Consider the following 15957-nt stretch of genomic DNA (forward strand, 5'->3'; position numbering starts at 1 on the left):
GGATCCATGGCTCCTCATCCCAGTTCACGCTTGGCCTAACTAGGAGAGATGCCGCACTAGTTACTACCTCACGGTGCTCAAGCTCAACCGGCCTGGGAGCTTCGGGCTCGCCCGAGCTGGGGGCCTCGTGCTTGACCGGCCTGGGGACTTTGGAGTTGAAAGTGCATTCCGCGACGAAGTCTGATAAGGCTTGGGCCTTGATAGCAGTTCACGGATTGTATTGGAGGCCGTACTCGCTAAGCTCAACGGCACACTTCATCAAACAATTTATTTACAAGTTTCTGAAAGGTTGCCCCAGCATTTTTTAGCCAAAAGGGCATGACCTTGTAACAGTATAGGCCAAGCTCGGTTATGAAGGCAGCCTTTTCTTCATCAGCTAGGTCCATCTTGATCTAGTTGTAACCCAAATAGGCGTCTAGAAAACTCAACAACTTATGCCTTGAGGTTGCGTCCACCAGACGGTCGATCCTGGGGAGTAGGAAGCAGTCTTTTGGGCAAGCTCGGTTCAGGTCGGTGTAGTCGATGCACATGCGCCATTTACCGTTAGCCTTTTTTACCAAAATGGTGTTGGCCACCCAGCTCGGGTAATGGACTTCCCTGATAAAATCGACTGCGAGGAGCTTCCCGACCTCCTTGTCGACTGTCCTCCATCGCTCCAGGGCTAAGTTGCATTTCTTCTATCTAACGGGCCTAACTACAGGATCAGTTAGGGTCTATGCCGGGCATCTCTACCGCAGACCATGCAAAAACATCTAAATTTTCAAGTAGGAAACATACCAGTTGAGATTACAGAGGCTCCTCAATGGAAGCGCCGATCTGAAGTGTTCGGGCTGGGTCCTCCGTCGATGCCGGGATGGAGATGGTCTCTTCTGTGGGTGCAGCTCGCTCCTCGCACTGCTCCATAGGTCATCCAGCTCGAGGTCGTCGGCCACCTTGGCTTTCCCTTTGAGGGCGGCGATGTAGCATTTGTGAGACTCAAGCTGGTCACCTCGCGCTATCCCGATTCCAAAGTCCGTGGGGAACTTCATTGCCAAATAGTAAGTGGAGACCACAGCTCATAGGGCATGGGTGATCGGCCGACCTACTATGGCATTGTACGGGGAGGGGGTTGCGACCACTAAGAAGTCGTGGTTGAGCCTCACCTTGCTAGGCCAGGTGTCGACTTTCACAGGTACTGTAATCCTTCCTAGGGGCCTGACTTCCTCTCCGTTGAAGCCTACCAGGGGAGTACTTGCGGGCTTCAGGTAGCTTTCTTGGAGCTGAAGTTGGTTGAAGGCTGCTTTGAAGAGGATATGTGTTGAGCTGCCCGAGTCGACGAGGACATGCCTGACTTCAAAGTCATTGATCTTTATCTTTATGACGAACGCGTTATCATGGGGGTAGTGGACCTTGCATGCGTCGTCCTCTGTGAGGAAGATCGGGTCTTCCATCCTTGGCTGCTTCTAGAGATTCTATTCTTCCCTGGTGGCCTTGCGAGCTGATGTCCAAGCTGCAGCTGAGGTGCAGCCCGCCACAACCGAACCTCCGACAATCACGTGGATGGTCCCCCGAACTGGTCTCTCTTCAGGGGGCTGCCTCTGCGGTTGTTCTGCCTGCCTGCTAGATTCGGGAGCATCTCTACCCTGCTCCCCCTACCGACCTGCTTTACTATTATTATTATTTTGTACTAAATTTTTCAAGTATCCTTGACGAATGAGTTCTTCTATCTCGTCGCAGAGGTTTTTACAATTTTTGGTGCTATGACTGTGGTCTTTATGGAAACTACAATACAAATTTTTATTTCTTACATTAGGATCTGCCTTTAGTCGAGGTGGCCACTTCACATACGAGGTGTCCTTGATCACCATGAGGATCTCGGCCTGCTTCGCATTCAGGGGCGTATATTCCGTTCTTTCGGCTGCTAGAGCTCAAAAAGGCTGACTCGGCCTTGCCCCCCGAGCTAGGTCTTTTTTCTTCTTACCTTCCCCTTGAATCAAGGACTCGCCTTCCCTTTTTCTCATCTTAGGCGCACTCACACCCTTCTGGTTGATCTCCTCCTCCGTCCCTATAAACTGATCCGTGAGTTTGAGGAACTCGGTCACAGTCTTGGGCTGATTAACAATTACATGCCACTTGAATTCTTTATGGGTAATGCCTGCTTGGCTGCAGTGAGACGAACTACAGGGTCCAGATCGGGTATTTGTAAACAAGCGTCATTGAACCGCTTGATATAACTTCGAATGGACTCCCCTTCTTTCTGAACTATGCCAAGAAGGTTCTCCTGAGTTCTTGGGCACCTCTTGCAGGTGACAAAATGGGAAGTGGAAATTTGCACGAACTGCATCCAGCTTCTTATCGATCCGGGCGCGAGGTTCTAGTACCATGTGCGGGCCACTCCTTTGAAGGTGGTGGAGAAAGCCACACACATACAAGATTCACTGGCCCTTGCCAGGTGCATCTGGGATCGGAAGAAGAATGAGAAAAGGTGGATAAGCTTCAGAAATTCTTAAAGGTTTTTTATGATGTTAATTGCATGTTTTCTGCAACTAAGTACCCTATTTCAAATATTTACTTTAAGAGAGTGTGGATGATTCATAGGCATTTAATGGCAATAAATAAGGAATCTCATAATTTTATGGCTGACAAGATTAGAAAGATTAGATTAGTTGAATGTTGTTTTAATAAATTTTATGGTAATGGTGGCGAAGAGCATGTTAATGCTATAATTAGAACTCTTCATGATTTTTTTTATGAATATAAAAAATAATTTCCTCGACCTCTTTGTTGGATCTTCTAGTCAAATTGACATGAGTGAGAGAATTGATGATGGTGATGGATTTGAGGATTATGAACAATTTTTGAGTTCAAAAAGAAAGACTCAAAATGAAAAAATTCAATTGGACCTTTACTTGGAGGAACAAAACCTTGATATCAAGGTAGATGTTGATGTTTTGGAGTATTGGAGTAAGATTTCACTTAGGTATCATGAATTGGCATCAATGGTTCGAGATACTTTGACTATTCCTATTTCCATAGTTGCATCTAAATCCGCATTTAGCATTGAAAAAATGTAATCAATCCTTTGAGATGTTCACTTAAATCCAAGACAACTCAAACCTTAGTTTGTCTTGAAGATTGGCTCCGTACACAAGGCTTTGTATTAGGTAATTTTTGTATCCATTGTTTATTAAAATATATGATTCGACACTTCATTTAATTTATTCCAATAATTTTTCCAATTATATGCAGGGGGATCAAGCTTGTTAGGGGCTCCTTTATGATCTTCAAGTTTGTTAGAAGATGATGAAGGATTAAATAGTAGTGATGATGATAATGAAGATACTGAACTCGATGATATGTTTTAGGTGTTATAATAACATATCTTTCAACTATTTGTTTGTCACTTGACGTGATAACAAATTACATGCGTGATATGTGTAATGAATTTGTCTCTTAATTTTTTTTTAGAATGACTTGGAACTTGGAAGTTGGAATGTCCAATCTTGTTGGTGAATTCTAGAATGGATGGAGATGGCTAAATGTTTTGTATGATATGGGCAATGAATTGGTCTTTTGTTTTCTTTTTTATGATGGTTTGGAAGTGGAACTTGAGAGTTGGAATGGATGGAGAACATGAATTGGTCTTTTATTTTCTTTTTGTTGGTGAATTCAAGAATGGATGGAGAAGATGTTTTATGGACTTTGTTTGTTTTATTCAGTTTTTTTTTAATGATTTTGGAGGAAAATGAAGTTATATGAATTTATATTCAGTGTGTTATGCTATTTGTAGGAATATGAAGGTATATGAATTTGTCTCATGTGTTTTATTTTTAGGTTTACCTTATTTTCCTTGTCTCATGCGTTTTATTTTCAAGCTTGCCTTGGTTGTATAGAAACAACCAAACAACAGGGAACATATTGTAAGAAGAAATGGAATTAAAATGGATCCTTAGTAGGAATTAAAATGGATTGTGTCCATTTGAACATGTTTTACGATTTAAGAATGTGAAATGGTTTCTTTGTAGGTGGTGATTGGTGAACGTTTGCTCTAAAATGCAAAAGAAATTAAGATGAAATGTTTAATAAAAGGGAAAAAAACAATCATTTTGTTAGGTCGGGCTTCGGACTCGGGCTTTTTATGAGGGTCGGGCTTGGGCCCAAGTTGTAGGCCTATTGGTTGGGCTCGGGCCTGAAAAAATTCTATTGATGAAGAGCAAAAGCCCGGCCCATGAACAAGTCTACAACAGGCTGACCGGATTTGCTAGCAGGTAGTGGCTAGCCGAGTCCAGATCTACTTCTCACAGAGCATGCTTCACACCAATCTCACAAGTCCTTGTCGCTCATCAAGAGCATCTCCCGTATTTGTAGTTATTATCCATAGGAGATATTCCCAATACAAGGTGGGATGTGGCTGTGAGTCGGTGTAAGGCACATTGGGATTTGCTCATCACAGAGTGTGCCTCACACCAACCTCACAACCACATCCTACCCTGAATTGGGAACAATCTCTCAGTGAATAATAAATACATATAGGGGGGATGTTCCTGGTGTGTTGGCAAGGCATTCTATGAGGTTGGTGAGATGTACTTGGTGAAGAGAAGATTCAAACTCATATATAATGTTTTTTTTTTTTGCGCATTTGGGACTTTGGAGGGTTGAAGCTTTGGTTGAGTTGCTTTGAGTTTGTAACTAAGGGTTTGTTTATGATGGCTTTTACATAGAGTAAGGAATAGCTGAACGGATTATTCCACCACAGACTGCTGAACAACCATTGTGTTCAGCTCATCTAAATTCTTTTACGTGGTAGCTTTTGGGGAGGCCCACATAGGAAGCAGTAAGACGCTTGTGTTTGGAACCGTGGGCATTTATTCACTAAACGTTTGTACTTGATTTATTTGTAAAACCTAGAAAAGCGGTAATTAACCTGTTTATTGACACTTAGATATTGCTAGGTTTAAGTGTCATTAGGCACCACATCAACAAAATAGTGAATAAATGCTTACCCGTTGGGGGAAGCGCTAAAATAAAGCTTCCCCCAATGGTAAGCGTGCACATAAATCAAGGCATGCTTTTACAAATCTCTATGCGCATGAATCCACATAATGGGAGAAATGCTGATGTGGTGCCTATGTGGCAGTGTTTATTCAATAAATGCCCACGGTTCCAAACACATAAAGTCCAAAAAGGTTTACATTGGGCCAAAAAATGGACTTTCCATTTAGTAGCTTCAATGGTATTTAACTACATTAACTAAGTTGCTTTAAAGAAAATACTAAACACTCAAATCTCTTGCCCGCAAATCTTTCCCGTATCCCTATCCACAAGACTATCAAGACATCCATGGTAGACTGGTAGTGTCCTATGGTTCATGGGGAGATTTTTCCAATACTCGGTGATTATCTCACTGGAAAAGTTTTAGGCCTTGTTTGATTTACAGGAATAGGGGTGTGGAATTAGAATCGGAATGAGTTATTCCAATTCGAACTGTTTGGTTGGGCGGAATCAAAATCTCATTCCCATTTCTGCTGGAATGGCATTCCCCATTTGAGGGAATGGCCATTTCTTACCCTTTGTTGGGGAATAAAATCTCATTCCTGCTGATTCTAATTCTCATTCCCATTCTTGTTTAAACCAAACAGACTATGAGAATAGACCATTTTGATTCCGATTCCAACTGCAAACCAAACAAACTCTATAGTTTATTGCCTCAAATAAAATGTACCTTAGGTTTTCCAGAATGTTTTTTTTTTACCAAAATATCTTCTAGGTTCTTTCCAGCTTTCCTATGTGGGTTCACCTTGCAAAGCTTGAAACCATTGCATGAAAACCCTCCCAAACCCACACCGAACATATCCATTTGTGAGGGATTTTTGCATCTTTTGGTTTTATAGGGTGGACCCCACCTAAACATCTTATACCGTTATTGTCATCATCATCATCATCGTCTAATCTTTATCTTAATCATGGGTCTGGATGTAGTAGGCACGTTAGGTAAGCATAATGAGTGATCACGTAATAGCTATGTGACACATATCCCAGTTAATGTGCCTTTCATCCCAACGTTTTTGTTCTGTTAGATAGAAATTATCCATTATTTTATTATCTTTGTCAAAATAATTAAAAATAAAAGCAATGAAAAAAGAAGACCTAAACGTATTGGGAATTGAGACTCATTTATGTTTTCTCTTTTCATTGTTTTTTATTTTTAATTATTTTAACAAAGATAATAGAATAATGGATAATTTCTATCTAACAGAGCAAAAGCATTTGGGTGATAGGCGCATTAACTAGAACATATGTCACAGCTATTACGTGCTCACTCATTGTGCTTGTCTAAATGCCTACTACATCCAGACCCTTTAATCATATAGTCAACTAGGCGAATCCTATTTGTTATATTTACGACCAAAATATACTGTTGTTCAACCAACAAAAATAATTGTAGTGATTTTTGTACTAGTATTCAAAGTGGTCCATTGCTTCAACTAAAGCTTCAGCCTTGCCAACAAGATAGTGAGGGCCTGTTGTGTCGTAGGTGAGGTCTGGTGATTCAGTTATGGCAGTTGAGTATTCGTGTTCCAGATAAGTTATCTTAGAGTAGTTTTCGCATTTCCGTGTGAGGCACAGCTCTTAATGCTATTAGTGTGATCGGATTGACTGCACAAAGAGCACGCCCCCACAGCCCATCCCCATCCCCTCCGTGCATTGGGGATATCTTCCAATGACAAGGATGGGAGATGCTCTCGTGGTAAGAAGAAATATCAAATTCAATATTTTTTCAAAAAATAATTCGTTGTTGATAAAGATGCAATGATGTAGTATTAATGTAGTATTAAGATGGCATTATCTTGGAAATAGCATAATATAAACTAATGCTGAAAATATTTCTACAGCATCATTAATACCAATAAAACCAATATTGTTTTCCCTGAAAAACAAACTACATGGAAGCATCGTTTTCAAACAAAAAATATGAAAAAAAGAATAGTGATTACAACTCAGGCATACAGAAAACGGTGCTGTGTTAACACTGATGCCAGACACCTGCTTGTACTTTTCACCAACATTGCTTTATATCTGGGTGAGAGCCACCCCGCAAAGCAAAGTTGCCATGGAATGATGGAAAGCCCATGCCGCCGGATACCGCTTAAGGGTACGATACGCGGGCACATATGGAACCGGCCGACCCGACCCAAGTTAAGGTACATGGATCCACAAAACCGCGTTGAAAGTTCAACTACAATTACATTGACGAAAGCGCCTTTCACTAGAGTCCAAACAACAAACACTGGTAGCCACGTGGCAAGATGGTAACCGAGGTTCTTGTACCGAAGAAGACCACTGAGTGACCCAGCGTCTGAGCCAGCCAGAGCTTTTTTACCTGTCGTTGAGAGGTCAGTATAGAGAAACACACGCGCGAGAAAGATGCATAAAAATCAACAAACCCCCCCACCAGTGACAGCTCTCCTCGTCTCCCTTCATTCTACTCTTCCCCTCCTCCCTTTTATTTTTCAATCTCATCGTTTTCTCTTTTTTCTTTTTCTTCCTCCCTTCTATTTCCTTCTCTTGTTTTGACCTCCGAATCCCTAATGATTTTCGGTTCCCTGCAAACTGCCGGAATTCACATCTGAATTTTCGCCGCCGGATTCCTTACCGGAATCTGACGACGCACCGAGCTCACAGTGCAAGCTTTGTTCGAGCTGTGTTGATGAAGGTCGTCTGAGTCTTCTTTGCTTTATTCCTGTTGATCTGATTGTGTGAAGTGACACCATGGGTTGTGCTGGATCCTCGCAGAGCAAAGGAGACGGTGAGCCTATTCACCAAGTGACTTCTCTTGTTTTTTATTCTTGTTTTTTTTTTTTTTTTTGGGTTTTTCTATGATTTCCTTTGGTTCTTGTTCTAGTCAATTCAATTCTTTAATTCCTTCTCAGGTTCAAGATCGTATTTCCTGAGAGTATGTATCTTTAAAACGCATGTCGTTTAGTTTATTTCTACTCATATAATGCAAGTGAGGGATGATTTGCAAGCAAAAAAAAAAAGGAAGAGAAGGGGCAATGAGTATTTCTTCTTTCTGCAATTTGATTCTTCGTGTCTGCTTGGTTCGACGTAAAATGAAGGGAAACGAATGATTTTCTGAAATTGCTATTTCACGGTGTTTGGTTGGACGTAAAATGTCCGTGGTGTGGAAAACGAATAATTTCCATTTTCCAAAACTCCAGTAATAATTCATGGAAAATGACATTCCTCCTAATTTCATGTAAGTCATTTTCTGAACAGAGATTGGTCCTGTCGATTTATATCTTGGGCAACTTGTATAGTTGTCAATTCAAGTTTGTTTTCCAAGTTAACCAAAACTTCAGGAAAATAGGAATATGTTTCTTTTTCCTATTGAATACCATTTTCCAAGGAAATCGGTTGTTTGCCATCATTTTTACGTGCAACCAAATGCACCCTTTGTTTCAAGACTTTTAACTTGAGCGAATAATTCTTGATTCTTGTAAATTGTATTTCTCTGAACTTCAGCGAATCTTTGTCAAGTTCTCGACCTGGTTAGCGAGGAACAATTCCTTGATATTGAAGAAAGTATCACTCAGAAATGCTTCTGTATCTTGTATTTCTTTGGAACGGAGCTCCTTCTTTGCTGTTCTTGGATAAAGAAATTCTAATGTGCATCCTTTTCCTGTCCTTATTGAACGAATTATGGGCCCTCTTTTGATGAATGGCCCTGCTTTGATTTGACGGATTGGGACAAGTATTGTATGCGGTCTATTTCAGGACCTGTTTCTGGACATCTGTTTACTGTAATTCTGATATTTATATGCAGTAGGTAGGTTATATACTTTTAAATATATTGTAACTTAGTAAAAGAATAGAATCAACATTATTTCTTCCTTGTTTGGGTTGATGTCATTCTTGGATCACAAGACAATTTTGAGCCTCTTTCTTAGTTCTTTTCCTTGGCATAATTGACTAACCTACCAAAAGTTGTTTACTGGATCAAGAAGAGGTTTCTAGCTTCTTGGTACTTAGATCTCTTGTGAAATCCCCCAAGTCTGTCATGGGTTGTATTGGATTTCTGTATCAAAATTACATCATCCCATGTTCATCAAGGAGCTGTACAATGGGAGTCTGGTGCAAGTCATGTTAAGGGCAGAATCTCCCATTTCTCTATTACTTATCTATAATCATTGTCTTTTTCAGTCTGTTGATTAGAGTTATTATTTAGTAATGTGATACCACTAAAAGCTGCATATCTTTTTCAGGGAATTGATATTTTTCAATTATCTTTAGTTTGTGTATTGTCTAGTTTAATATCATTCTCTCTCATGCTCATTTCATCTGGCTCCTGCATTCTGTTTGTACATTAACTGCAGTATTCCTTAGACTTGACAGTAATGCCTATCAGATAAACATTTTGGTTGTGACTATCCAGACAGTGATATATTTACTTTTTTATCAAGTGAAATATTGTCGTGGTTTGATGCTCACAGAGACTATAAAAAAGATCAGAAAGCCAAAGCCTTGGAAACATTCTCAGCCAATAACAAGGGCACAGCTTGCACAGATGCGAGATGAGTTCTGGGATACTGCTCCTCATTATGGTGGCCAGAAAGGTATCTTTCCTTGACAAAATAATTTTTTTTTGAAAAGGTTTTTAATAGTTATAAATTATCTATTGACAATGAGTATTAGCAGATTGTGAAAGCTACCTCATCTACCGTCAGAGTTTAATGTTATAAAAAATAACACGAGTTTATCTATCAAAAAAAAAAAAACTTACGAGTCTAAATATTCTAATAATCAACATGCTTTTCCCATTTTGTAAATACACACATAACTGTGGTGATGGTCAATCTCTTATGATGAATTTTATTGTACAGCTGATTTTTATGAAGTGTATGCTGTTTAAAATAAAGGACCATTACACTTGCTTTTGTTCACTAGGCTTTAGCAAGGACAAAAGCATGATTTGCTAGTTCATCAAAGTGAAACACTGAAATTGCAAATCTTTTTTTTTCCTCTCTTTCCTCGTCAGGTCTACATGTAATTGCAATGGGTACAGTTTCTTATGGCATCCTAAATGATAGTCAAGAACTATAGGTGGCTGAGTCCTCCAAAGATGGTGGAGAGAGACCCTTGCTTAGGTCCACCATCATTGGTGTAACATGCCTGCATCTTCCATGAATGAGTTCAGGGATCTTTCAAAGTACTCAGCTGCATTGTCCGACCGAAATTGCTTAATCTTCTTCTCAAATTGTGTTTCAATCATCTTGCAAGAAATCATGGTTATCCGTGGAACTTCATCACGCCATTTTAACAGATAAATCCAAGTGCACCGAGAATGATGGTCAATAAAACTGACAAAGTAACGGAAGCCATCAATGAAAACAATGGGTGAAGGTCCCCAGACATCAGAATGAACCAAATCAAAAGGAGCTCGAATTTTATTACTAGAAATTGGATACATTGTTCTACAGGTTTAGGCCCATTAACACAGGCCCAGTTACAGGATAACTTAAACTTAAGTATGGGCTAATAATAACTCTTATCAGCCGAACACTCATACAAAGAGACATCATTCTAACATTCTAACACCATTATTAAGTGACAAATCCATAAAATAACCATTATTAAGTAACAAAATTTCTAGACCTTATTTAAGGTATACAATGCTAAAATTCAGAAAAAAGGGCTATTTAGTAGTTTATTCTTTTCTGTAGACATGTCTGCTAGTCCTTGTTTTTTCATCTTGCTGAGTCAAACTCCCGGGCTTGTGTTCTGATTCTTATTTTTTTGTTCATACAATGAGTGAATCTCTTTCAACTGGGCCTGTATGATAACCGATATTTGCAAATTGCCATCTCTGTAAAGTCTGCCCACTCCTGAGGTGCTTGAATTCCTTGAAAAGCTACCATCAAAATTTAGTTTAACTAAACCTTGGGGCAAGGCTTCACTATCTGATGTACTGGTTGTCTAAAGTGGAAAAGATCAACAATTAACTACCACCATCTAATGATAGGGTCCAAGGTGACCCCTCGAAACTGTTCTCTGTTAAGCACCAAATGAGTCATTTTGTCTCTGTTGTCTGTAAAAGAAGAAAAAGATTATCTGCTACTCCTGCCTTTCATTGTTCTTGAGTAAAATTTAGAATAGAAATATTTGTCAGTGATGGGCTTGCCAAGAATAAATGACCTGATTGGGGATGGTTCTAAGGGAATTCATACCTATTGCTCAGTTTGTTTGTGGTGCAAATGAAGTTTGCACTGGTGTAAATGCATGGGTGTACAAATGGGCTGAGTGTAAATTCTGCTTTATTTTCTTATTGTTTTGGATCAATAGCAAAGTAACTTTTATTAATCTAATATAATATTATACAAATTGATTTTACAAAAAAGCAGCTCCCACTGAGCCAGCCCTTTCATGACATTTGGTAACCAGAGAAGCCCAAAAAAACTGCTCCCTAGAAACTACTTGCTTGGTAAGTGCACCTGCCAAACAATTAGCTGATCTACTAAGCTATCTGGAGAAGCCTCTCTTGCAAGCTGTCTAATCTCTCTCAGAACTTTGTCTGTAAATATATATTTCCCCTGGCTGTTGCTATTCATCCACCCTATAACCAACATCAATTCACTTTCAACCTTCAGTTGCCTGAGTTGTAGCTGCTTGGTTAATCTTAACCCATGTAGTAGTGCTGGGATTTCTGCTTTAAGTGAGTCTCCAAAACCTAAAGGAGAAGAAAAAAGAGCCATCGTTGTTCCATAGCCATCCCTAGAAACTCCCTCAATACCTGAAGCCTGAAGGTCCTGGATTCCCGTTTGAACAGCCATCAAAGTTTAATTTTATTCTGTTACCGCTTGAAGGAACCCATTACTGTTGTATGGTAACCTTCATTTAGAGGATGTTGCTACCACTTCCCAGTTTCTTATCATGTCATCCACTATAAAACAATTAAAGATCTCCAAAGTCTTAACCCAATGGACTACCTTCAAAATTATACTTTCAATAATGGCATCCAATGTTATGATATGCCCCACATTGGGCATATTTTGGGGGCTTTTAGGAGACTCTTGAACTCTACTTTGGAGGTGAAACTATTTTTTATTTGCTAAAAGAACACTTAAAAAGTGGCAGGAAAGAGATTCTTATTTACCCATCTCAAAATAATGTTAACAATTGGTCTGATAGATGACTAAAATTTATTAAAAAGAAAAGAAGGGAAAAGCCATTTTCTCTCCCATATGTTCCTTATTTTGTCTGTGTTTGACAACTGATCATTGTTCTTTTGTTGTATTCACTTTTGTGGGGCAGGGGGCAATAAGACATTCAACTAATTTAGTGGTCTTGGAAGCTTACTTTTAAGTTGCTTCATTGTGTGATAGGGACTCTTGGTACTTTTTTTTGAAAGGTATATTATTTCATTAATGTGTAGAAAAGAGACCCATGTACAATAAGGGACTGTACATTGGGAATATACAATCAGAGCAATCAGTTAGCAGTTCTAAGCATTCTCTTTACAAAAAAAGTATCTCTGTCAAAAAAAGAACTATAAGGTATTCCAAGCCATGATTAAAGGTGCCTGTCAGCCTGTTCATAACTTACTCTTCTGATTTGATCTGTCTTTCAAATGTTCTGTTGTTTCTTTCACTCCATGGAATTCAAATGATTGCACTATACATTCTCTGCAGTAATTTGCCCCTTTTACTTAGCCACTGAGGTACCATCCACTAAATAAAGCCAGTATGGAATCTGGGAAGCATCCAATCACCCCAGAACGATTTAAAGCAGCTAGTCATAAGGATCTGAAAATATGCAGTGCAGAAATAGATGATTTACTGGTTTGTTCTCTTCACAACAGAGCACGCGGATGGGACTATTTAAGGGAATGCCACTTTTCAATAGATTAGTCCCTGCTTAAAAGCTTTTCTACATTGGCAACATCTCTTCAAGTTCTTCCAAGCTTGATTAAAAAATCTATCAAAGTGGAATTATTTCAAGACCTTAGGTATCACATGTCAGACCTCAAAATTTAGTAAAGCTTCTCATCCTTTTTCTCTCAATTTTAGTGTCAACCAAGCTATTTTATGATCATTTAATCTTGAGAAACTGAAAGTTTTCTTAAAGCATTTAAGGATTACATTTCAAGGCAAATACCTGGTCATAGCCTCTGTGGCAGATGGCCTTGCTCAGGGGTGGGGTTGAGAGGAGTTAGTGGTATTGTGTGTCTTTTATTGTCTACAATTCTGGGGTAGACTTTTATTGTCTCTTTTATTGACTGGTGATCCTTTGTTTAGTTGATGAGCTTCTGTTCTGACCTTATAGTGGTATTGTGTTTCTTTTCTCTGCGAATTAATGTACACCTCTTATTTTTCTTAGTAATGATATGATACAAATGGAATGGAATGGAGAAACATGATTTATGTTGCCAACCCCATATAGTTTTTTAGATGAGTGTGCCAACCCCATATAGTTCTGGAAAGGCATAAATGATGATGATTAAACTTAATAACCTGGTCTCTACTAACTTCCGATGAAAGATATCATTGTTTGTCTACTGGTAATGAGAAGTTTTCAGGCTCTGCCTTTTCTTGCACAAGTGAAGGCACCCCCTAAATTTGATATTTGAGGGGTTAATAGACCTATTCAATCAAGATTGGACATGAACTTTGGTGCAAGGCACCATTGTGGAGATTCCATAGTCCAAAAATGCAATAACTGCACCTTTAAATCTGAGGGCAAAAGTTCTTGATATTATTTTTTACATGCTTCCAAGATGATGGCCGAATGTCTTTCATCTTCAAAGAATCTTCTTCAACATTAGGGTTATTAAGTTGCATAACACTTACAGCGTTTCTCATAAAGTTTTTTTAATACTTATCAAAATATCATTCTTCACAATCTTTCAACATTCTTGATGAAATGCTAAGAAAAACTGTCAGGAGTGACCTAGGTCACATAATCATTAAGTATTCTCTTTACTCAATCAAAGTATCTGGTGTAATCGTGAATCTGTCTGTGGATGTTTGTAGGTTGTCAACTTGTCATTTTAAAACCTGATTTCCATGTCATATTAAGAATGTTTTTCCCCCCTCAGGGGGTGGGTGGGGGTTATATTGCATAAGATGCTATTGACTTCCTACTTTTTAGATATTAGCCAACATTTGGTGATGGCCCATTTAGCCAATACTAAGACTTGACCTTTTCAAGAGATTTTTCACCCTTGCCTATGCAGGCAAACAAACCCTAATATAATGGATAATTCTACCATTAAAACAATTGATGAATATATGAGAGATCAAAACAGTACTAAGAAAGTTGGCATTTGAGACTTCCAAACTTAAGGGTGCAATTTTGGCAGTTTTTCCAACTTTCTCAACAACTTATTTATTTTAAACATATTAGAACACATTTAGGACTTCAGGAAATTGGTATTTGTCCCATGCTGGACACAGTTACTGAAGTTTGAGGAATTATTGTATATGGATATGCAGATAAGCTTGCATCTCAGAAAGAGAAATGACATGTTCTTTGGTTTGCCTCTTTTCTTATCATGCCCCCTCAACCATGTGAACTATGTGGAGACGATAATCTTGCTAGAATTTCGAACATTTATTAATGCATCACTTATGATCTATTTGTAAGCATATTTGGGGTTCCATAGAAAACAATATTTGATTGCAAATGATTGAGAAAACATTGTATTTTGTGTGGATGTCTGGAAAGGTGCAGCTACAGTTCCAGTGGTACCTCTCTTTGGTTCATGGACCATGTTTCTTAACTAAAGAAGAATATATTTGTTTCAGTGCTGTGTATTCTTTTTGTTAATTTCTATACTTATCCAAGAGGAGCAGCGGAAAAAGAGCAAAAATGATGTTTGTGATTCTTGTTTCTTTTTACTGCTTTCTGTCAGGTGTTTTGTGTCTTCTTGATATCCAGTGGTTATTGTTTGTGATTTTGTTACCTAAAGCTACTCCTGAACTTGGGAGGGGATGGTGAGCCTAATGAGACACAATGGAGGGTATCCCATCCCCCATACCAACTGGGCCATCATTAGTTGTTGGTATGAAGTGAATATGATTGAAAACATAGAACAGGAAGAAGGGCAACAATTCTTCTTCCCTCTTTATCCATGAAAATTTCTGTAATTTTAATAGAAAGAAAAGCTTAATTTTTCATTGTTTTCAGAGATTTGGGATGCACTTCGAGCAGCTGCAGAAGCTGATTTGACCCTTGCACAAGCAATTGTGGACAGTGCAGGTGTCATTGTTACAAGTGCAGACTTGACAACCTGCTATGACGAAAGAGGTGCTTTGTTTATTTTGTTAACTGTAGATTCTTATTTCTATGTGCCCTTAAGTTTTTTTTGGGATTTGTTTCTTACGGAACTTCCCTTGCAGGTGCTAAATATGAATTGCCCAAGTATGTTTTGAGTGAGCCAACCAATTTGATTCGCAACAGTTGACAACAGAGAGTAAGGCTGATCACCATGCTTCAATAAAATTGAATGTAAATCATGTAAATTACTCATTCTCTTTTGGGAAGTTTGGTGGCATACTGGCATATAGTAAACTTGTCACAAAGCACATATGGGAAGTACCTGCAGTTTAACTCGGTGAACAAGAAAATATCTGTTTAACTCTTCTGAACTGTTCGACTCAGTTTTTCAATGAATATAAGCAACTAAGCATACATTTTGTTTCGAATTAATCAAATTTTGAGCTGTTATCATTGTTATCATGAAATTTCTTGAGTGAATTGTCTATTCTTTTGGTGATTAAGTTCTCTGAACACCTATCTATCATCTAGAAACAGCAAATATGAAAATGGTCAAGTCAAGGAGGTCTGACCTACCATTGTAGGGTGCACTTAGAAAGGTTTTACTTCAAAAATCCAGCATGATCGGATGACGTTCAACACTCTGATTTATGCATTTACTCAGCTTTGCAAGAATCCTATTACGATTTTCTATGTCGCCCGAAT

At 38.8% G+C, this 15957-nt stretch overlaps 1 protein-coding gene across 1 annotated transcript; it reads left to right on the top strand.

Moving 5' to 3' along the window:
• The first annotated feature begins 7343 nt into the window (after positions 1-7343).
• Positions 7344-15719, top strand: LOC148867174 (uncharacterized). The gene is made up of 4 exons (XM_088979752.1): positions 7344-7786; positions 9471-9593; positions 15163-15282; positions 15375-15719. Exons 1-4 carry the CDS (start codon positions 7750-7752, stop codon positions 15437-15439), a joined length of 345 nt encoding a protein of 114 aa, XP_088835878.1. The 5' UTR covers positions 7344-7749; the 3' UTR covers positions 15440-15719.
• The last annotated feature ends 238 nt before the right edge of the window (positions 15720-15957 follow it).

The sequence above is a fragment of the Nelumbo lutea genome, chromosome 3, assembly GCF_056320005.1.
Source record: "Nelumbo lutea isolate HS-2025 chromosome 3, American lotus-T2T, whole genome shotgun sequence".
Classification (NCBI taxonomy): domain Eukaryota; kingdom Viridiplantae; phylum Streptophyta; class Magnoliopsida; order Proteales; family Nelumbonaceae; genus Nelumbo; species Nelumbo lutea.